The sequence below is a fragment of the Dendrobium catenatum genome, unplaced genomic scaffold (genome assembly GCF_001605985.2).
Source record: "Dendrobium catenatum unplaced genomic scaffold, ASM160598v2 fragScaff_scaffold_1390, whole genome shotgun sequence".
NCBI classification, from domain to species: Eukaryota; Viridiplantae; Streptophyta; class Magnoliopsida; order Asparagales; family Orchidaceae; genus Dendrobium; species Dendrobium catenatum.
The window spans coordinates 347,731-373,082 of NW_021319852.1; the positions used below are offsets into that span (position 1 = coordinate 347,731).

Below are 25,352 nucleotides of genomic sequence, written 5' to 3' on the forward strand. Positions count from 1 at the left end.
TCTAGGGTTTCTTGTTTGGGCTCTTGGCGTTGCCGGAGATTGTTGGAGAGTTTTTCTTCCTCTCTGTGGGCTCCAAAAATTCGGCCCCGGCCTCCCCGCTGCGCATGATTGTGCTTTTGTTTTTCGACGAGGGAGTTTTAATGGACTGAGTTCCTGGGTAAATTTTGAAAGGGCAGATGAGTTTATAGATAAGATACTACCTAGAGATTTCGCCCTCATTTTGTGAGGACTTTATGATTTGAGTTCTGGTTTCCTATAGGCGCAAGCCTCTATAGTTAATTACCTCTCCCGATAACGAGAGAGAACTTTCGATTAAGGCTAGTCGTCAATCAGATACGTATTATCTGGCTATAGTAGCAGCATAGGTTTTGGGATTTGAGAATTGGAAATTTGGAAGATTTGAAGATTTGATATTTAAAATTAGAAATTGCACCATCTTGCACTTAAAGCGGATGGTGGGGGAATAGATGATAGACCCGATCAAGATCCCATGGTTCCGTCGTCCCAGATCATCGTGGTCCCTGATCTACTTAGTTAGAGGTGGCATTCAACGCAACCTGACAGAAGGATCCTTGTCGGCAGCCATGGGTTGCTTCGTCCAAGGGGACCTCGTAGACCCGGGGTGAATGTTTGTCTAAGGGAACAAATTTGAATCCACCTTAGCTAACAGAGGTCTTTGTGTCCTATCGATCATATCCTATTGATTCATATCTTAAGAATTTGATGCCAATAAGGAGCGTATTGGCTCTGGCCATAACCGGTATTTCGTGGTGCCATTTGGCGGCAAAACCACTAGGTTCAGAGGGCCCGGGTCATAACCGTTTATCCTGCGGTGTCATTTGGCAACAAAACCGTCGGTTAGAGGACACGTACCACGTCCTTACTGGCAGGAGATTGTTTGAGAATGGATCCTAGTGATATTTTTGATTAGGCATTAGCTCTTTGTGAGCTGAAGTGATTTTCAGATTTGTCCACCTTGGCAAACTATTGCGGAGGGTGGATGGATTTTTGCTTTAAGTGTTAATGGATGAATTTCAATTTCAAACATTTTTGGGATTTTGGAATTTTGAGATTTTTTTGGATTTTTGTGAGTATTTGAGATAGGATTTTAAAATATTTGTGAACCCCTCCGGTTGAGATTTGCGTTTAACACGGCCATCATCGGGGTGTGCATGGAATCATTTCCCTTTTGTTGATTGAACGGTTCAATGTTCTGCGCAGGGTGTCCAATATAGGTGTGTCCTCTTCTCCATCAACATCTGACCAGCTGCTTTGTATGCACTGGCATTATCAGTCACTACCTGGACAACCAACTGCTCCCCAATCTCCTCAATAACACCATCAAGTAAATTGAAAATGAATGTAGCATTTTTCACCTCCTCTGAAGCATCAACTGATCGTAAGAACACCGTGCCGTAGGGATTGTTGACAAGGATGTTAATCAAACTCCTGCTCTTCATGTCAGACCATCCATCTGACATAATAGTCACACCAGTCTCAATCCATGTCCTTTTAATCTCCTGAATGCTCCGCTCTGTGTTCTGCAGCTCCTCTTTTAAAATCCATGTTCGCAACTCATACATGGAAGGTGCCTTTAACCCTCTTCCATACAATCCTACAGACCGCAACATACTGAAGTAGGAAGGCGATGTAGCAACATTAAATGGTATTGCATTCTAAAAAAAAAACCTCCCAATGTCCATGCAAACCTGTCGCCGACCCTCTATAGTACCAGCTGCAGGCATCATCTCTGCTTCTCCTCTATCCACTCCTGGAGTAGTCATATACTGATTCATAGGACCCCGTGCACCTCTACTATGTATAGTGGAGGAAGAGCCCTTTCCACTCTCGCTCCCAAAATAAGCACCATGCTCGACCCATTCATCAAACTGCTTCTGTTGTAAGTGTTTAGCAGTGGTAGTTTTCTTCATGTAAGCACTTATTTCTTCCTTCACATTGTCCGGCACTTTTGCACAGGGTGCTATATTTTTGTGCGAGCATGATAGTTGTTCCTTCATGTGGGTAACACCTCCCTTCACCACTTTATCGCAAAAATTACATTTCAAATAAATATAGCTCTTCTCTCCGCCGCCAATGTCAACTTGTACACTATACTTTCAAGAAGGGTCTCTCCGCAATGACGTATTCGTCTTTTCTTTACCTCTAACCATGTCTCCTAAAGCAAAAAACCAAATACACTAAAAAAAATAAAAAAACCTAAACCCTAGTTTTTCTTAAACTTGAAAAATATATCCCTAACCTTGATAAAAATATCTAAAATCCAATGTGGAGTACTCCTAGAGGGCGGCCGGAAGTTTCCACTTCGCCGGAGAGAGACGGCGCCGGCGGGAGAAGCGGCGGAAAGGAGGCCGACGGCGTGCTGAGGCGCGACCTGGAGCGTGCGGGAGGGAGAAATCGAGAAAAGTCGGGTTTAGTAGAGAAGGCTATCGGGTAAAAGGAGAGGAAATGGCTCATTTTAAGTGAGTGGGCCCTATCCCAGAGAGGCGTACGCCTCACCAGGAATTACACAATTGCGCCTCTGAGGCGCGCCTCAGTCCCAGTGAGGCGTACGCCTCACTAGAACCAGGAATTGCGTGGGTTATGAGGCGTTTTTTGAAGGAATTGCGCAAAGGCGCGCCTCTAATTTCGCAATTTTAAACAGAGATTGAACCCTGTCGCTCGGCCGAACTATTGACCAAGGATCGGGTTTCTTGTAGGCTTTGTGCCTTTGTTTGTGAATTTTTTTTGTTAAAGGCCTTTAAGGCTTAATATGAATGTATACGATAAATATTCCAGTCGATTTTGTGACCGCATATTTATCCGATGGTTTGAACCTTGTCTACTCCTATTTACTTGCTTAGGAGGATCGGGTTTCACAGGCTTTATGCCTTTGTTAGTGAATTCTTTTGATTATAGGCATTGAAGGCCTAATATGAATGTATTTAAACAAATACATCGGTCGCCGCAACCGTGTATTTGTTTAATGGTTCGAACCCTGTCGACTCCTATTGATCCGTATAGAAGGATCGGGTTCGAACTTGAATCCACTTATTGACCCGCGCAACATCCCTAGTGTAACGTGTGTACTAATAATACGCTCGCCGGGGCCCATGCGGGTTATGATTGTATTTACCCCTTTTTGTGTACCTATGTGTATACAAACTACGGTGCATTGCAGGGGTATTTTTAAATAATTGTAGTTGTGCAATTAATTGTTCTTTGAATACACAATATATCATTTGAGAGCTTATACACGCATTCTGTCCGCTAGTACGAGTGTTGCGGATCCGGTGACGGTATTATCTGGATGTCACGAGGCATTTCATATTCTTGATGTTGACTCCCCTTTCTCATTCACCGGGGAAATTCTTCTGGACTTTGAAGTCCGCTGCTTTGCCTTGAAAAGACCTCCTTTCAAGATCTTTAGTGTAGTAGACTTGTTGTCTCTAATGCTTTTAGATATCAGAACTATTTTTCTCCTGAGTATAGGATCAAGAAGAAATTTTGGAACACTGGGTAGTTTATTTCTAATTTGTTCAATCATCTCTTTTATTATGCTAGGAGGTGTCCTTTTTCGTATATCTAGTTGCCCTTATACCTGAAGTACTTGAAGATCTTAATCACCGTTGTCGTAGGTGATATCTATACTTGTGCCCACAGTGGTTCGTTGTGTCTGCAATATACCCACTGTTGTTATCCACAAACATTCATTTGTAAAGAATCGTTGTATCCACTACGACCTCCTAGAAGTATTTGTAGAAGAATCATTGTCCTTGCACCATATTCACCTTTCACCAATCTCAGGTGGGTCATTAATTGTATTTGTTTGCAAGAACGAGTTTTCCGCTATCAATTGACAGTTTTGCCTTCTTCAATCAATAGGCATTTATAGGAATTATCGTAGTAGTTCGTTGCATTATGCTTATACATATATGTGATGTATTGCAAATCTTTCACATTTGTTCACGAACATATGTTGAGTGTACAGCGGGCTTCCTACAAAGGATCGTAGGTATTTACACTTAATGTGCCAATCAATCACCTTCTGCTTGTACGAGCTCTATGTATTTGTCTTTGGTCGGATGATTGCTGACAGCAGCGGGCATTTGCATTCGTTGTGTGCTACACTGAACACATCCGTAAGAGGTGTTATAGTTTGATTGGTGTCGAATATAAGGGGCCAACGATGTTCAAATCAAACTCAATTCTGAACCCTTCCAAGTCTAGTTCAAATCAAGTTCATGAGCTCAATGTGCTAGCTCATTTCCATGTCCCTTGTAGTCCAACTCAAGTACTCGCTTGAGTTCGAATTGCTCAATCCATTAATGTCCAAGTCCAGAGTATAAGTTCAAGTTTATATTCGTATTGATTTGAGTTCAATCTCGGCTTGATTTTATTTCATTTGGTTCAGACCTTTTTTAATCATTTGAGTTTTGTTCAGGTCTTCTGCTCATGTTCAATCAAGTTCAAAAGTCCATAAGTCCTCAGTTCATGTTCATTTGAGTCCCAATGCTTGTTCTTTTTGAGTTCAAATAGGTCCGAGTATAATATATTTCACCCGAAATTTCGGCAGCCTCCCGGCGTCTCCCCCGTTTAGGGGAAAAACAACGGAAAACTGGGCCTCCCGTCACGCTAGAGAAAAACGTGTACGGTAGGTGCCCTCTTACGAGGACACTGCGGACGTGTAAAGTCTTTGTCCCCACCACGTCAGAAAAAGGCGTGTATGGGTCTTCGGTACCTGTTGCAAGAAAAGCAGTTGTTTCCCCGCGAGCGGGTACTTATGAATATCCCGATCTCGTCGTAGGTGCCGCACCGGGTTTCCATCCCACCACGCTAGAGAAAAGCGTGTATAGGCGGTTTGCCGGCTTGACACGAACGTCGAGAACAAGATTTGGAACCGAGGGGTCGCTCACTTATCTCGTCGTAGGTGTCGCACCGGGTTCCCTTCCCACCACGCTTGAGAAAAGCATGTATAGGCGGTCTACCGGCTCGAAATAATAATAATAATTAAATATTTAATTATAATAATTATAATTAACTATTATTAATAACAATTAAATAATAATAATAATAATATTAATAATAAATATATAAAAAAAAGCAAAAATCCCTCTCCTCCCCTTCTCTGGTTCGGCCAGATCTACGGGATTTGGCCATGGCAGCGCGTGAGAGGGGGTGAAAGTTAACCTCACGGCCAGCGACTCCCGTTTTGCTTGTGATGAGATAGGAAGGGAAAGTCGTCGAGAGGAGCGAAGTCGAATGGAAGCACAGGAGGCAGTGAGCTCCCGTTATTCCCTCCGATCAAAATGTTGTAGCTTTCAACCCCGACGGGAAGGGAAGTTGGAGAAGGAACGAAGTCGCACAACAAGGAGCCGAAGAAGCGACGTGAGGGAGAAAGTCATCTCCATAGCAAGCAGCTCCTGTTCTTACTTTTGATCAAAACGTCATAATGTCCGATCCGACTGGAAGGGAGAGTCGTCGAAGCTCCAAAGCCAGTGAGCTCTTGCGGTTGTTTCCGATCCAAGGTGTCGTCGCTTCCGATCGACTATATGGGAACGTCGTCGTCAGAGCGTGGTCGAACGAGAGAATGGGAGCGGGGATCAGAGAGCAAAGAGATCGAGGCGGGAGAGATCGGGAATAGCAGAGAGAAGAGGCCAAAGGCCTCGTTGCCTCGAGCCTTTTAACGACTCAAAATGAGTCGTGCGGCGATCGTGGGGAGAAATGACGCGAGGCATGGCCTCGACGTGCGAACGACGTGGCTACGGCGTGCGACGTGCGGGATGAGGGCAGAGCAGGTACGTTGATTTTGATTTTCTCTTTTTTTTGTTATACAGTCAACAGACTCGAACACCCCCCGACTCAAGCTCGACTCGACTCGTTTGCACCCCTAGATGGGGAGGGTGCTTGCTTATTCTGAGTTGTGACATAAAGTTAAGATCTTGTTTGTGAAGACTTACCGTGGCTTTTTGTTCGGATATTTCTGCAGCAAATACATTCTTGATTGATTTCACTAATCACATAAAAAGGATTTTTTTTTTCTGGTTACTAACTCCTTTTAAGGTTGAAGTGTTGCTAATTGTAGTCACTTATGAACCAAAATAATGGCGTGTGCTTTGCATGCTTCTCTAAATGCAATACTGCTTTTTCTACCTGAACAGTTTTCCAAATGAAGCCTAAAGAAAGTTAATTTGGGATTTCAAGTGTGCCAAACATAGCTTGTAGGAATGAAACAGTGACTATGGGTTTGCTTTTGGGGACTTAGTGACCTGGATAAAAATCCACCAGCATGCACTTGGACTGCGGTTTATCTTTTCTTAGTTTTAGTATCATATTTTATTCCGTACTGTGATGCATTTGCTTTTTATCCTTTTTTGTGGCTTTGGCTGAGGGACTTGTTGTGGGTCAAATGTTGATCTTTAAAACAGAATTAGAAAACAAACATATTGGAGATTGTGCCTTTAATTACTAGGCATAAAGGATCATCCATTATGTTCATGATATTTGTTTATACACAAAAATATAGGCTCGTTCAAATTAGCATTTTGATCTGTAGATATATGTATATTTCTATGATCAACATGAATGGAATGTCATTTTTCCATTCTATTGGACTGATCATAAATTCCCACCCAGACAGTTGGGGACATATTATCTTGATCTGCATTGCCAGAAATGGCTGGAAATACAATTTCATAAAATAGCACGATGATTTGTCAAAGTATCAGCCTATTAGGCTTTTGAGAGAAATGATGTCTTGCTAGTGTGTTCAATAACCTAATAGAGATGTGCTCTTTCAACATCAGAATTGGTTTTATTTATTAATTAAAAAGCGGGGTTATGCATCAAATATATTCCATTGGTAAAATAAATGGAAAATAAGAAATGTTGTGTTGCACTACTAGGGCAATTCATTTGCGTAAGTTTTAAACATGTTTGATCAACGATCAGAGTATCTTGATGTTGCATAAAAATTGTTCCCAACCTGGAGATTATATTCAATCAATCACGTATTCTTTCCTAAGTATTACTTTCTTTGGATACAACAACAACAACATCAAGCCTATGTCCCACTATTTGGAGTCGGCAACATGAACCTTTTTTTTTTTTCATTGTGTCATTTTAAAAGTCAAATTCTCGTTTAAATCTAATAAAGAAAGATGATTTCTAAAATTTTCTAACCAATTATTTTTTGGTCTACCTCTACTTTTCTTAATATAAGTCAAATATATTACCTCTACTTTCCTAACCGGGTCATCGGAAGGCTGTCGTTTTATGTGACCAAACCATCTAAGGTGACTCTCTCTAATCTTATCTTCCACTGTAGCTATTCCAACCTTTTCACGTATATGCTCATTTCGTATCCTATCTCTAAGGGTAAAGCCACTCATCCACCTGAGCATCATCATCTTTGCAACACTTAACTTAGTATTATGCTTCTCTTTTAATGGCCAAATTCGGCACCATAAAGCATTGCAGGTCTCACCACCATCTTATAGAATTTTTTCTTAAATTTGAGGGGGACTTTTCTATCACACAACAAACCTGATGCAGTTCTCCACTTCAACCATCCAACATAAATTATGTTGATAATATCCCAATCTATTTCACATTTACTCTGAACAATAGATCCAAGATATCTAAAACGTGTACTCTTATTAATGACTTGATCGCCTAAAGTCACAATCCCCTTACTATGTCTATTACTACTAAAATTACACTCCATATATTCAGTTCAGATCTACTCTGGCGAAAACCTTTAAAGTATGACACATTAACTTAATTCCTTTGTATTTCGCATAATCTTGTGCATCACTTTTATTCTAAAAAATAGGAATTAATACACTCATTCTCCACTCATTTGACATCTTTTTTGTCTTCAAAACAGTATTAAAAGTTTAATAAGCCAAGAAATTCTTTCATCTCCTAAGCATTTCCACACTTCTATTGGAATATCATTAGGTTCAACAGCTTTTTTATACTTTATTTTCTTTAAAGCCTCTCTTGGTTTTACTAATACGTCGATAAAAATAGAAATTTTTATTTTTATTTAGGGTGCTAATGTCATTAAAACCAATCGTATTTTCACAATTTTCATTAAAAAGTTAAACAAAATATTTCATCCACCTTTGTTGAAGATCATCTCTAAGAAAAGTACTTTTTGATATTCATCCTTAATACACTTCACTTAAACTAAATCGTTACTATTCTTATCTTTATCTTTCTCCCTCTTAGTATCTAATTTATTATATAAATCATTAAAAGATAAAATATTTGCATCACATATTGCTTTCTTAGATTTTTTATGCGCCTCTTTATATCCTTCTTAATTATTAGAATTTTTACATATAAACCAATTTTTATTATAAATCTTCTTATTTTTAATCTTTTATTACACATTTGGATTTAACCTCCAATTATTTTTACTATTAGGGGTTTTTCCCTTTGATACTCCAAGCACATATTTTGCTATATTTTTAGTATCACTAGCCATTTTTTTCACATAATATTAGAATCCTCATGCACAGACAAAATCTAAAATCTTACTCTCAAAAATATTTTTGTTAATATTCTTTAAATGACCCCATTTAAATCTATAATATCGTTTTGCTCTATTTCTTATTTTCTGCCCCTTTATCTTAATGTCCAAAACTAATAATCGATGTTGGGTACATAAATTTTTGCTCGGAATAACTTTACAATCTTTGCATTTCTAAATGATCTAATTTTACTATAAGAAAATAATTAATTTGAGTTTTATTATATTCATTTTTATAAGTGATGAGGTGCTCATATCTTTTCTTTAATAAAATATTAACAATTAAAAAATTATAAGAAATAAAAATATGATATAGTCTTACCACCTTTATTTGTCATTCTAAATTCATGGCCAACATTAATGCTTTTAAAATCATATACCTCTCTACCAATATGTTCATTTTAATTTTCTCTAATAAAAATTCTTTCTTCAAGAGGTATTTTTTGTATTAATTCTTCTAAGTCATTACAAAATTTTAATTTTGAACTCATATCCAAACTTACTTGAGGAGCATAAGCACTGATAATATTAATAATCTTAATTTCAATAATAATCTTTAAAGCTATAATTTTATTTCCATTTTTTTATAACATTATCATTCAAACTCTTATCAATAATCAAATCACCATTTCCAGTACGACTCCTACTTAAATACCATAATTTAAATCCTAGACTATCAATCAACATAGCCTTCTCCCCAACCCATTTAGTTTCTTGAATGCACAATATATTTATCTTTCTTTGAATCATAATATCTATTATTCCATTAATTTTCCTGTAAGGGAACCTATGTTCTAAGTTCTTATCCTAATTTTAGTTTCATGAACTAGCTTCTTTGCCCACATCAGTCCTTAATGTGAGAACCCTAGCCTATTTAACACTGCACCCAGACGCAGGTGCAGCGGCCCTTGCGCACTTGTCGCTGTATTCGGGCTATACAACGTCTCGCTTCCAGGGGATGCCCTAGCATTAACACAGTTTTTTTTATGATTCATGGCATGATTATTTGACAAGTTTTATGCTGGCTGTCGACTATCTAACGCAACCCTCCGCTTTTCTTATCCAAGACTTGAGGCCTGACAATGACAGTATTACTTTCTTTGGATGCAATGGTGAGAAATTAAATCTAAAATCTCAAAGCAAGAGACCATTCCACAGAGTTCTTCTCGTCATGTAGATTGATTGGTTTATTCTATTTTCTAAAAGTTATAATATGGTTTGCCTATTAGGTCATATCTGGTGATATAAATCATCTTTATAAATGCATAGCATTTACAATCAGGTTCTTATTTTATTCAGGTATCCATGTTCTATTTGTTTCTCAAAAAAGGTGTCTTCTTTTATTTATAATATATTTACACTTTTGAATGATAGCCACTAACTCTGTTACCCTACCTAATTGTTTAAAAATAATTAAATTAAGCATACAGTTCAATTGTTAAGCACTACACATGTTTTATGCTGCATTGTTCCTTGGCTTTGAAATTCTAGATTTATTTTACACCGCACTTGTGTTTACTGGATTTTCTTATAAATTTACTCGCTGATGTTCTTTTTTTCATGCATATAGTGGATTTGCCTTTGTGAGTTTCCTTATTGTTCAATCTTGAAATTAGCAGAATGGACTGCATTCTTTATGCCCAGCATTATGGTCAAAACATAGGAGATGGCTCTTAATGTCAATGCTCTGTCTCAATCCACTTGCTTGTGTAAGTATTTATATTAAGAATATTCTGCCAACATTTTGTCCTATATATTTTGTTTTAATGTTTTTTATTTTATGCTTATCTAGTAGTTTGAATCGAACTTTGCATCCTCTTAGTTAATCTTGGTCTTATTTATCTTTGCATTTTGGAAATCACACTAGATTCCTTTCATACTTATACAAAACTGGAACTAACTACTAGAAAGAAAATATAATAGACTTATGGCCTGCTTGAATAACTTTTTTTTTTTAATTTTAATAAAATAAATTTAAAAATGTTTGTTAAGTTGTTTTACCTTTTTTTTAAAGTAAATTGATTTTGTTTTTTCACTTAAAAACTGATTAACTATATAATAAAATAATTTTCTTAAGTTGTTTTCATCCACACCTTAAATCTAGATTCACTCAAATTCTATTCTTTGTTGCAACTTTGTTCTTCTCACTTGCATGCACTGATGACATGGCGGCGGTAGAGCCCGATGGTAGAGCCTAATAGAAGTAATGGAGCATGTGGTGATGACGAGGGTGAGGCTGTTTTCTAACTGAAGGTAGATTTAAAGATGATGGATTGGAAGAGGAGGTCGATGATAGTGGTATCGACCATAGAAATGGAGTCATTACGGATGATGGAGTACTTGACGTGGATGGAATTAATTCTCAGTCTGCGGAGATGGAGTTTGGTTGGATGGAAGCCTGTGGTGATGATGGAGATAGAGATGATGTTGGCCATGGCCATGCACTGTTGTTGCTATGGGAGGCAGAGGAGGGAGATAGGGTGGAAGGCGGAGAGCTGTGCAGTGCTTAATGGATGAGCAGGCAGAGCTGATAGTGATGGCAGAAGCAAATGGAATAAAACATTAAATGAATAAAAAATAAACATGATTTGATTCCATGCTAAAATATAAATAAAGTAAAACACAAAATAACATGAAAAAAAAATAAAAAAAATAAAAATAAACATGATATGATACAACCTCTTTAACTTTAAGTTTTGCACAGGAGCATGAAAAAGAAAAAAATCATTGCCATTTACCATATTTGTCTCATGGTCATGATTGCCCAAGCCAATTCTTATCACTGTGGTTTTTCCTGAGGCCCACTTCCTTGTATTGCTTTTTTTCTTTATCTTTAATGTATAAGATAACCCAGATGACTACGTGCTTGAACTTAATTTCCTTTTTTATGGTCTTAATCTTTGACATGTGCACATTTAATTTCTTCCATTGTTTTGAATTATTGTGACTACAGTTCGCTAAAAAAATTCTCTACTTATGAAAAATACGTTTGGCTTTCTTATCATTAAAATTATCATTGGAAATCTTCTTTTGTCCGGGGAAATTACTATTCAGTAACTTGAGTCTTCTTCTCAAGCTAGTCCTTGATACTTCATAGGTTTATGATGTTCAAAAACTCCATGAAAAGAGCAATTCTTGGGTGCTCTAATTACTAGCAAGTTTTTCATTTTATGTGAAATTAGAATAGTGATGCTTTACTACGCTTTTTGCTACTTACTATTGCAATCAATTATCTTGAAATGATCTTATGAGGTTAAGAAGTTTCTCTAATCATTTTGCAAGGCAAAGCTAATAAGGTCTAGGCACCCATGAAATTATTTATTTTTATTCTACTGCATCAAGTTTTGGCATTTTAAAAAGTTCTTTCTTACGCTAAACAGATTGCTGTTTAAATTCTTGTTCAAACAGCTTAATATGTGGCTTCACGCTTAATGAATTTGAAACTTTTGCAGTCATTCATGGATTTGCAGTTTCCTAATGGACAGCTTACTTATATTGCCGGTGAAGGGTTTACTCACAGTGCTTTCCTTCCTGCATTCGGTGGCTTGCTTCAAGCTCAAGGTCAATATCCCGGGGAAACAAAGCTCAGCTTCTCTTGCAAGGTTAGCTAAATCAACCATAAAACTTTTTGCACATTCTCTAATACATGTTCAAGGTTGGGATGACCTTGAAATTTAAATCTGCTTCTTGGAACTGATAGTTGATAGAGAATTATTATATTTAGAAAGCTGTATGACATTCATTTTCCTTTTTTTAATCTATCAGTGGTAACACTAATGCAGCAAAATTCAGTCTTTGCAAGATTTCCATTATTGTATGTTTAATCTGCTTCTGAGTTTTATGCAATTATTTTATTTTGTATATTACTGTTAACTAACAAAAAAAAAAAAAAAATCCAAGAGATGCATCTCTTTACGCTCTCAATCCGGCCCCACTTTAATTAACTAATTCTCAAAAGATGTAACCTTTCATTGCTACAACTGTTTTCAGTAATCTATCAATATAAAAAAATGAATGATGAAAGAAAAGAGACTCACAATTCCCTGCTCTCACACTGTCTGAAAATCATCTGCTTTTTTTTTTCGTGATATCGTTAGCTGTCTACAATATCCGCGACCGAACTTGTCTGTTCGAAGAGGTCGCTCACTTCATATGTTCCGTTTGCAAGTACCTAACCAACCGAATTTGCACAACAGGTATCGGCCAATCGGCTTTGCACAATCTGCACCTTCCGTCAAAACTCCAATTTCTGACCCACTTCCGACACCGCAACCCAAGCCGGCCGCCTTCGTCTTCTTCCAATTAATTTCTTCTTTAGAATGTTCATGCGAATCAACCTCTCACATGAACCTTGGCCATCTCTTCTTTCCGTTTAAATCCCATTTTTTCTTTTTTAAATCAGGCTTTATATCTATTAAAGCTTAACACATGCACTATTTCCTAAGCATAATAATCTAATTCCTATATCATCTATTTCGCCTTATTCTAATTCAGTAAACAATTTATTGATAAAACCTTTGTTTTTATTTTATTCAAAATTCTTTTATGACTCAAAAAAACAAAGCAAATAATAAATTCTCTGCCACTGACACCTTTTACTTTAATTGACATAATGGCTTATGGCTTAGTGTCTAATGGATACAAAGTTAAAATCATGTTTTTTTTTTTTTTAACTTCAGTAAATATATCTTTTAGATTGTTTACTATATTTACTTTAGTAATTGATATCTTTACTTCAGTAAATCCAAGCAATAAAATTACTTCAGTAATTGTTTGCTAAAGTAATTTGTAAAAACTTGTTTTATTTTGCAAAAGAAAAGGAAAGTAAGTAACTGATTACATAATTTACATTTTTTTATGTAATCTTGTTCAATGAAATATTTATGTGAGCATCAAATGAGCAAGAAAATTAATGAAGACCTCGCTCCGTCGACTATAAGTCCGGTCGAGATGGTTTTAAATTACAAGACCTTGTACAGTCGACTTTAAGTCCGGTCGAGATGGTTTTAAAATACAAGACCTCGCACCTTGACATTAAGTCCGGTCGAGATGGTTTCAAATACAAGGCCTCAAGCTGTTCGACCTTAGGTTCGGCTAGGAAAAAAAAATGGCAAGTGCCACCTCGATTTCTCCCTCGGTGGGGAGGGGACGCTGGAAGGTTGCCGAAGTTTCCTCAAAAATTCTGTATTTAAGCGAATTTTGGAAAAAAACACAGATCTCTAAAAAAAATTCTAATTTCAAATAAAATTTTATAAATTAAATCAGATTTTTTTCTTCTTCTCAAATCAGGTTTTTATGAATTATATTTCTAAATCATATTTTTTATAATGTGGATGAGCAATGTCAATATAATCTCTAATCTTAAAAAAAAAGTGAAAGAGTTGCTCTCTTTGCCTTCTAAGCTAAAGAGTTTAAAATTATCCACAATGATTATATATATATATATATATATATATATATATTAAGATTGTTGGGAAAACAACTCACATTTTTATGATAAAATTTTCTTTGCAATTTCATCCTTGTAGACATGTTGCAAGAAATAAAAATTCTCACTAATCTAGTATATGCACAAGCTCTCCAACAATAAATTCAAGCAAACTTTACAAACAACAAACTCTTCAACAATATCTCTACTCAAACAACATAGTTTTCAAACTCAACATGCTAAGACTCTCCAACATAACAAAAAGTTCTCAAACTCTCCATACATAATAGCTTTCAAACTTTCAAATTCAAAAGTACTTTATTCTCCAAATCTTATACAAAACTCCCCAACACAAATTGAAACTCTCCAATGAACAAAACACTCTACAAGCTCTCCAATATCTCTTCTGTACGAGCTCCTGCAATGAATAAATGAAACTCATTAAATATCACTGATAAATATATATATGATTAAATGCTAAAATAGAAAAATGAGCATGTTAATAGTAAAAAAAAACTACTAGTACACAGGTAGTAAAAAGAAGCTACTAAACAGTAAGAAGAAAAATATTACCGTAAAAACACTAGTATAGTAAAATACTGAAAAAAAAACTAGTGTCAAACTTCTCAAATCATTGGTGTCAATTCAACCAACACATAATCAAACTTAAAATTTATGGGCAGCCTTGTTTATAAGAACTTGGTTGTAAGACCCACTACCTGACAAGTTTCAAAGGAAAGTTGTAGGCCCAACATTAGGGAAAAATTTTAGGTAAAATTGACCTAACTCCTAACCCCCAATTAAACCCCCCTGCACTTCTAGTAGAAGTCGTAAGTCTGACCTCTGAGGGAAATGTTTAGGTGATAATACAACCCTAGATCTCTCACTTGGGCATCCTAGCCTATAGGGTTAGGTTATAAGACCCACTAACGGGCCACTTTTAAGTGAAGTCGTAAGTCCCATGCGTTAGGTAAACTTTTTAAAATGAAGTATATCGATCCTACCAATCCTATAAATAACTAGACAACTTTCATTATTCGCACAGATCATAAAAGCTTCCGTGATCTTCGAACACCTTCAAACACCAGACCGATAATATTATCTTCACAAACTCTTAAGCTTTAATATTATCCTCACCTCTTGTCGTTCATCAGGGTATTCTCAAAACTATTAAATGAATATCTACTAATTTTTATTGGCTTGGACTCCATAAAGATGCAATTGATTTCATTAATAATTGTCTCACATGCCAAGAAATAAAAACCTCTACTTTGCCTCATGCCGTTCTATTAACTCTTTTACCCGATCCATTACAAATTTAAGAAGATTTATCTACCCATTCCATTAAATACACCAAAGGATGCCACATTGTAAAATTTTGCAGCACTCTTCATTTTTTGCTTCTATCAACCTTGAATACAAGGTTATTTTTCATGGTGACAGGTTGTTAACATTAATATATTTTATTAGATCCTCAAGTGTTACAAGCACATTATGAAAAATGGGCTACCAACATGATGGACCAACCAACAATCATCTAAGTTATTTTCAAAGAAGAAGAATTCCGAAATAGTCAAGATTGGTGACATGGAAAAAGTGGTCTACAAATATGCAATGAGTTTTATTTTATTTTTGTTCTTATAGTAAGGTAGACAAAGTCTACCTATTTTATGTTAAGGCGTGCATTTGGTATACCATGTCTTACTTGTAAATTTGGTCTAACCAAGTAGTATAGATAGCCCCTATTGTATTTAAATAGCATGAATGAAAATTTTCTGATTTCCTCCCTTTCTTTTCCTCTCTTTTATCTATTTCTTGGGAGTCTACGCCTACTCTACTGGTGCCTCACTTCTTGTCCTCCAAAAAGGCTAGCCTAGGATTTCGATTTTTTGGTGTAAATCCGCTTCTCTCATCCTTATTTGATGGCAACTAGTTTAATCAATCTTGGAGAAAATTGTAGGCCTAGCATCATATGTAGCATCCTTATATCTATTCATTCGCTTAACTTTTCACATACATTTTTCTAGCTCCGGTCCTTCTTAAGTGTGAGTAAGGCAGGCACCACACAAGAACTTGTGCTTTCTCTAATAAATCCTTTCTTGAGTCATTCATCTGCCTCTGCTTGTATTTTTAGCTCAACAATATTCATTCTATAGTGGAGTAAGTTAATTATGATCCATGAATCAAATTAATGGCATGTTGAATATCCTTTATTGGCTCTAATTTATCAGTTAGTTCATCAGGATATAGTTCCTTAACTAACAACCATAGGTGCTGATGTGCTCTCGATTATATCTTGGTTAAGCCATATATTACTCCTTCAACTCTGCCATCTTAATTCAAAAGCATGTTTGTTCAAAATAATGTGCGATTTCCTTAGTTTATTAGATGAAATTGATTCTTGTAACATGAAGGACTCTTAGATTTGATATTACTCAAAATGACTTCTATCAATAACCTTAAAAACGAAAGTATTGAATTTCTTTAAATGTGTCATACCTAAATTGTACGACTAAGGTTGACCTAAAATGACTTTTGCAACATCCGTAGATAATACTTCACACCGGATCTTATCCTCTTTGCTATAAGTATTAAATTGAACGAGCACCAAGCATCTTTGAGTAGCATACATTTGAAGTTTTTTACACCCAATTTACTTTGTAAGATTGTGGGTGTTTCTTAGCTTTTAAATTCATATGTTTGAGGGCTGAATTATCAACAAGATTCATGAAACTTCCATTATCAATGATGATTTTTCATAGTTTTCACATGCTTGAAGTATGAGTGAAAGATTAAAAACCCTTTTCCACTCAAGCTGATCTTTATGCGTAGCAGTAGTGCGTTAATGCATCACATGGCATTCAAAGAGTTTTCAGTCAAAGCATTCTTAATATCACTTATTTCCTCATTGAATTTATGCATATCTTCTCTTCATCCTTGTTATTATTTTTTTTTTTTTGACATTAATGTGCAATTTTTTACTAGTACACTTACTAACAAGTGCCCAGTTTGGTAACTTCTAAGATGAGCCATACTAGAAATTTTGGATTTTGATGCAATGGCTATCGATAGTAGTGTTCTTTTTGTAGGAAATTCATTTCAACCCATGAGGTTGTTGGTTCTAACCCTAACTTTAACTTGTTCCTTTGTCTCCCTGCAACTATTAGATACATTTTTGCTTATTCAGTAAGTTCAGTTTCACAATCTTTATTTATGACTTACTCGACATCATTTGATCAATCAAAGAATTTGTCCATATGCATTACCATTTTAGAAAAAAATTTAGGATGGATTCTCCCATTGAAGGTAGATGTACTAAGGGGCTGTTTGGTTAGGAAGATGTACTAAGGGGCTATTTGGTTGGAATACTTTAGGGTGCAAAATATTCTAAATGATGGGATTTTGACAATTTGGTGTTTGGTTGGATGAAAAAGGAATCCAAAGTAAACTAAATGTGGTGTAAATCATTCTATTTCATTTTTTGAGATAATTCGAACTAGGCCAATTTTGAGCTAGAATAGTTTACACCGCAAAAAAGCTTGCTTGATTATCGCCGCCCGCCACCACCGCCGGTTGCCTATGGCCACCACAGCTGGCCACCGTTGGCTACCGCCATATTTGTTATTTGGTTCTTGCGGACATATTTGATTTGTTTCCAATGTATCAAGTTATTTGTTAATTTGGTTTGTTTCATCACTTAGTTAATAATTTTTCTAAAAACTCTCTAGCTATTACAAAAATAGCTAAAGCATTATCTTTACAGTGACCTGTTAATTGATCCTAATAATTTAATCTACTTTAATATGTTGACGCCAACTTGGGCTTTCATACCAACTTAATGCAGGCCAATTAAGGATCTTGGATTTACTAATACAGTCTAAGATGAGGTGCATAATGAAGGCTCACAAAAATAACAATTCACATTTAATCAACTATTTTTTATAGCAAAACTTTACCACATTTAAAGTAAAAACTTTGGCATGTGAGTTGGCGAATTTTGTCACTATTAAGCTTAGGTCATAAGCTAAATCTAAACCTAGAAAGCATTACAATCTTGACTTCTTGTTGCAATGAGTTAAATGCATCAAGTAGTTGATCAGAAAAGGGCAAAATGTGGGTATTTTCCTTTTAACAACAATTTCATTTTAGCTAATGTGGTGGTAGATTCTAGTCCTAACCATTCTTTTTGTCTCTCCATAACCATGCAGTACATTTTAGCATGTCTAGTTATTTTTTAGTTTTACAAATCTTATCATTCATCAGACAGGATTTGCGACATGATTTGCCAATGAAAGTAGTTACGTTATATCTTTACTCAATTAAAAAAGGCCTTTGGATCTATTCTCTCGTGAAAAGTGGCTGCATCAACTATATCTTTCCTGTTATGCCTTCACCCATATCGTAAGGTTGTTGTATATGGTTGTCATGATTTTCATTGGTATTCTCTCTCTATCATTTATCTTTGTTATTTCTTTCATGTTGAATATTTGGTTTCCTAACAATATTGTGAATGGGTTCTTCCTTCAAGATCCAATTCTTGTAGCTAAATTTGATTAGCATTTTAATTGTTAACTTACTCATTAACTTGATTTATTGTAATTCATATTTGGAAACTTATTTTTCTATCAATTTTTCAATTAATTTTTCAAGATATTCAAAATGTCATCATTATGACGATTTGTTAGTTAAACCTGATGTTTTGTCAAACTTTTGTTATTTTGTAGTTTTCATCTCCTAACAATATTGTGAATTGGTTTTTCATTAAAATTAGTTTCAATATCCGGTTCTTGCATGCAAATTTAGCTCCCATGTTGTTATGGTGGACATTAACTTGATTTTTTGAAATGTTTAGTTGGTCTTATTTTTCTAACAATTCTTTCAGTTAGTTTGTAAGTTATTTAAAATCTCATCAAAATAAATTTGATAAGGTTTGTAAATCATAAATTAGAAACCCTAGACTCCAACCATTTTACGTATATGCTCGTTTCTTATTCTATCTCTAGGAGTGAAAGTGTGAAACCACTCATCCACCTGGGCATTCTTATATTTGTAACACTTAACTTACTTTTATACTTCTCTTTTAATGACTAACATTCTACACCATAAAGTAGTGCAACTCTCACCACCATCTTATAGAATTTTCTCTTAAGTTTGAAGGGTACTTTTCTATCACACAACAAGCCCGATGCATTCCTCTACTTCAACCATCCAACTTGAAATCTACTAATAATATCCCCATCTTTTTTACCATGACTTTGAACAATAGACACTAGATATCTAAAATGTGTATTCTTGTTAATGACTTGATCACTCAAAATTACAAGCCCCCATTAGATCTAATACTATTAAAATTACACTGTATGTATTTGATTTGAGATCTACTCAAATGAGAACCTTTAGGCTCTAAGGTTGACCTCCATAATTCAAGTTTTGTGGAATTGTTAGTTTTGGCCAAAGTTGAAGGATCTGTTAGTAATTTCCATTTTTTTTTGTCACCCCTTTGCTCTTAAATGCTGTTAATCACATTTGTTTATGTGTGAGGAAAATCAAAGACTGAATCTTTTTATCAAAACTTGGTTAAATTCAAGTTTTTTTAATATTCCTCTTCTGCAGAGCAAATGTGGTACACGGATAACCCCAATGGTGCAGTGGCCTGATAAGTCCTTCTCACTTGGACTTGTACAAACTCTTGCTTGGAAGAGATCGGGTCTCATGGTGAGACCGAGCATCCAGCTCAGGTTATTCTCTTACTCATTCTATTTGTGAACAAGGAATTGTTATATTATGTTGTTTTAATAGTCCTTGTCCACTATCTTCATTATTGTTTTTTAAGAATGAATTTGAGAACGTACAATTGTTTGCAGCAACGTGAGTATTATGTATGGAATGTTTTAGCACCTTATTGTATTTATGCTAATTATTCTTTTTGTTTGGACGAAAAAATGTTGATGGTAGATGGTTGTGTTGCTAGTACTCATGGTTGTGTTGATAGTACTTGATGCGGAGGCACATATCTGAATTTGTGTCAAAAGTATTTTTAAGCTTTCAAGCATTTCTTAGCACTCAGGTTACTGTTTGAGGACAGTTGTCAAGTCATGCTTCCATCTTTCCTTGACAAAGTGGTTTTGCTTGTAGTTTAAACTTTGTTTCTATCATTTCATGTGAGCTTTGTCAATTTCTTAGCCACTAATCCTGTATGCATGCTTGGATGCATTTATTCGATTTGAGTTCCATTCAAGTTTGTTTCATTCCAACCAGTTTGGCTTATTCAACACTTAGATTTAAGTTCAAATCCCATCGGGTTTGTCATATTAGTCATCACTTTACTATCAGTCCAAGCTATATATGATCTAACTAAATTGATCCTATTTTTTTGCGTGATTTCCGATCTTTGATTCAAATTCAAAATTCCATGCATGATAGTGGATTTCTCAGATATCTTGCCAAGTGGAGGATCGATTTTCCATTTAACAAATCCTAGTACTATTGGGAGGAGCTTCAACGATTTCATACCTATGCTGTGGTTGGTTTATTTTTATATTTCACAAAATCCCTTGGGCCTACTTATATGATTTCAGTAAGATAGGGGTTCCCAAGGATATTCTATCTTGGATATAAAATTAATCTTCCCCTTTTGCTTTCTGTGATGTAGAGGGAAGAAAAAAAGAGAAAAAAAAAAAATTTTAGATGAAACGAATTTATATTTATTCGTAGATGTGAAGCTCTTGATTTGAAATAAGAATCTTTAAGAATATTGATGGTGTCGCATTATTATTTCCTTTTATGCTTACTTTTTGTTCTTTTTGAATTGTTCATAATTTGGACAAGTGATTGGTGAGTTTCAATGTTGCCAAAACTGAAGATCTAGTTTGTCAAGTGGCTTCAGGAACCATGTAGCGAATTATCTCATCTCTTGATATTTCTATCCTTTGGGGGTTGGGGTTTTTTCCACATTTTAATTTCCTAATTCTGAAGCTACATTTTATTTGCATCTTTTATAGATTAATAATTATCTTGACTTATAGCTGCCTCAGTGCCTCCTTGATCATTACTTGCTAGATCCATAAGAAAAGCTTAGTTTGGGGTGAATTTACAACAGTTCAGGAATTTGACTTATTTTATATAAGTTTTGAATACTTGAAAAGTTTCTAACACATCCAAATTCTCTTTCTGAAGTTGAAAGCTTTTTTTCGTGGTTGTTGTAATTGTACTAGCACGTTGTACAGTTTCTGCTGCTTTAACTTCTGACTAATTGCTCTTAAATGATTTTTTAATCCATTCATAGCCTGTGCCCGACTGTTGGCGGAAGCAATCCCGGGCTGCGCGCAGAGCTGATCCAATCTCTGAAAGAGAAACTCAGCCTTATCTGTGGATTTTGTTGTGCTTCTCACTCTTCGGCATTTGCTTCACTTGCTGTAAGTTGCACGATCATTGGCTTTGCTAATTTACTTGCAACTTTTCAAAATTGTGTGAGAAAACGCTTAGAACTAACTTATTTTGCACATGAAAATAAGGATACAGAAATATACTTCCATCTTTTATCTTTTAAATTATTCTTCAAAATGGCCTCATGAGTTCCTACGCTTAAAATCTGTTTATATTACAACTTAAAAATGAACCATTCTTTTCAGCAGAGCTGAAATGAGCAACTATTTCATCTTTTATAATTGTAGATTGGGAGATCAAAATGGAATGACAATGTAGGGAGCTCCGGAATAATTATCAGATTGGAGACCCCTCTCAATGGCGTTGCCAGGTCATCTCTTTCAATTCAGCTCAATAGTGGTGTAGAGTTTTGATGTTGCTGTGCATTGTAAAGTTTGACTTTTGTACATATGTAAAAGCACTGATATTCAATGCTTCTGAAAAAGAGGCAAAGAAACCATACCTTGTGAATGTAAATTCCAAGTGTGTGAAAAACCTTTTGTTCAAGTTGGAGTAAGCCATTGCTGTCTTATCACTCTCACACACGCTCGTTATTATGTAGATTAACTGAAAACTATTTCTGTAGCCACGACAATCTCCATGAAATCCTATTTCACAAGCAATTTGCGGCAAGTGATTGCTCTTAAAGAGACTGAGCTTTTATGTAAAAAATGTCATTATCATCATTTTCTAGCGAATTAAATTTGAATGCAATCACACTCAAAATTATTCATGCCAAGTGGACAATAAAGATTTCGTTTGGAATAGTTTTCTTACTTTCTGTAGTAGCTTTCTAGAAGATTTTTTTTTTGATCAAAAGCTGTTCTAAATGAAATCAGTATTTTCATTACTATTATTGGACTCTTGCTATAAAAAATTGTAAGATAGCGTATCTAAGTTGTGGATACAGCACTATATCACTATTATTGGTTGCTCGCGTTCACTTTGATACTAGATCACTTCAAATGCAATCAGTGTGACATGCATTGTTCATTTTCATAACTATAGGGGATAATTTAGTATGCTCAGGAGTGACCCTCTAATAATAGTCAATTTAATTCATTTGAAGCATTTTAAATGTCGGAGGCTTTCAAACATCTACAAACTACATGGATTGCTAACAAGCTATTATAGATCACTTTTAGGTTTCATTTGTGAAGATTTTCTTAATGTTTCTTAAAACAAACAATCTTGCTGACCTTGTATGTGTACTGCTTGGTTACCTATAATAGCTGAATATCCTTTTGTATTGAAAAACTTTGATTAAATAAGAGGAAGGTACTTTGTAATCGCTTTTCAATAATAATGGAAACTATTTGTAGGCTCTATAATCTCTCTTTTCTATGTTTTTTTTATAAATGATTCTTTCTTACGCTCTATTCACTTGACTTATTGTATGTATGTGCTATCAAAAATAATTGAGACAATCAATTCGTCCTCTCTACTAGCTCGACGCTTACGTGCAATAGTTTGGAATCAGCTATGGAAAACTATCCAACCATCATTGATTAATTGAATGATGATGATTATTCAAATACAATTAAGGTTTTAAAGTGCATTAAGGATTTTTAGCTCAATTACTCTCATGCAGTAGCTCACATCTTGAGAGCAAGTTGAGGTTCCTCCACTTCCACCACCTCTTATCGATACTTCTACCTAGAATCAATTGTCTCTTATAGGTTAAGCTATTTCAATCCGTTGGATAGAGTGACAAATCTTCCCTTACCTCAAACTAATGGTGTTCTTAGCAAATCATCTTCATGAATCGTGACAATCTTCAATTTCTTACATAGGAACAATTTTTATTGGGGGTAAGGCCCAACCATTTCCTTTTTTTAGAATTATATGAAACAATAATATTTATAACTATGAGTTTTAGATATTATGTATGTTAGCCGTGAACAACCCACTATAGATTTTTACAGTTTTATGTTGACCTACATAACATGATACAATAGAAAAAAAAGAAAAAAAATGTGTAAATCATTACCTGAAAGCCTTACCCATACCTCAGCCAAATCCCTATACTAAATCCAGCACAAATCTTCACGCTCTCGTTGGCGAGAGATGAGGTCACCCATACCTCTGCAACGGAGCCATTTCGGACAGAGCATGCACAAATCTCATCTCTCGCTCTAGTTGGCGTCCATAAAATGAGAAGGACCTCATCTGCTTCATCTCTCTACGAAATCCCACAAGCTTTTGTCGATCTCCTTTCATTCCTATCCCCTTGTTTCTTTTGGTCCACAGAGAGAGAGAGAGAGAGAGAGAGAGAGAGAGAGAGAGAGAGAGAGAGAGCTTTCTCCCTACCTCTACCCGACGCCTCATCCACCCAACTCCAACAACAAACTGAAATCCCTTATTCCCGTAGTCGATTATACCCCATAGTAGTGTCCTGCCCATTTAAATGCTGAGGCACATATATAATCGGGCTGATAGATCCTCCATCTTTAGCGGGGCACCACTTTATTATGGCAGTAATTGACTACTTCTCGAAGTGGGCAGAAGTAGCTCCATTTAAAGAAGTTACATTCAAGTATGTGATCAATTTATTTACCCACAATATTTTCTATAAATTTGGTGTACCATGCCGTATAATCTTAGACAACGGTATTGCATTCAAGCGTGCAAAAATTTATAAGTTCATTGATTGGCATAAGATCGATTGGCAGCACTCATCAATATATAATCCAAGAGAAAATGACATGGAGGAGGCCTTCAAAAAGACGTTGGTATGGAATCCTTGATATTTTTTTTTCCTCGATGATTTTGCCTTAGGCTTTGAAGTAGGTTTTGCCATATCATATGATCACTTGTACGATTGCCATTGGAATCCTTACCAAGTTCAATAAAACCTGGAAATCTATCTAAAGGAAATGACAAAATCCTTTGATCGGATATTGCATTCATGTGGATTCTAGAAAGGGAAATTATTCATGGTACCTAGAAGACAAATCATCCATCATCAAAAAATTGATGGCAAATTTATATCTAACTGGAAGGGCCCCTTTGTCATCAAGAAGGTGTTTCAGAGTAGAGTTTATCAGTTGATTGATCTGGACGGTCAGAGGCTCATGATGCCAATCAATGGACAATACCTGAAGAAATATTATGCATAAAATTGCCTGAGAAAATGTTATGCTTAATGTGTTATATTTTCATATATGTTTATTAGCACATACATTTCATATTTTGAAATTCTCTTGTATTTTAAGAATGCATTTAAAAAATCTCACAAAAAATCCTCCCATAAGATTGGGGGCATTTTAAATATTTATTTGAGTTGACATCTCACCGTGTGTGGAATTCCTGAACAAATATTTAAAATCTCAAAATACAAAGCCTATTCAAAATCTCTCTATAAGATAGGGGCATTCTAAATATTTATTTGGGTTAACATCATACTAGATGTTGAGATCTATAAATAAATATTTTAAAACTCAAAATTTCATATTTATTCTACTTTAAAATGTCCCTACGAGACATGGAGGATTTTTAAATATTTATTTGAGTCGGCATTACATTGTATGCTGAGATCCCCGAATAAATATTTAAAATTATTAATACAAATATTCTTTTTTGATGGAGAATACAATGAATTTTTTTAAAGTACATACATATAATCTTCTTGAACTGTATAATCTTCTAAAAGTTCAAGACACCATCTTCTCCAACGTACAAAGACTTAAAAGTTAAGAAAGAGATTTTTGTGACTACACACTCAAACAAATTGGGCTAGATTAGCTTAATGTTTTTGAATAGATTAAAGCTTAAAATTTGAATGGGTGTAAAAGGTCGAATCTAACACGTCCAAATATGGCAGCTCCGTCTACTCAACACGCCATAAGAAAGGCCATAGTAGCATAACCCCACTTCGTTAACCCGTTAATAGGGACTGTAGGAATTACAAAGGCTAAATTGATTCGATAAGTTTAAGTGATCGTAATCTACTAAGTTTTCCTA

The 25,352-nt window shown here is 35.4% G+C and overlaps 1 protein-coding gene across 1 annotated transcript in view; it reads left to right on the forward strand.

The window, feature by feature from the left end:
- The window catches only part of LOC110115737, a gene marked incomplete in the record, with an annotated part of 33,355 nt that extends 11,405 nt beyond the window's left edge, over positions 1-21,950 (forward strand). Inside the window, 5 exon segments of the mRNA XM_020849069.2 lie at positions 10,156-10,245; positions 11,989-12,138; positions 19,578-19,702; positions 21,250-21,379; positions 21,638-21,950. Coding sequence (XP_020704728.1) covers positions 10,156-10,245; positions 11,989-12,138; positions 19,578-19,702; positions 21,250-21,379; positions 21,638-21,763 — 621 coding nt within the window.
- Between the last annotated feature and the right edge of the window lie 3,402 nt (positions 21,951-25,352).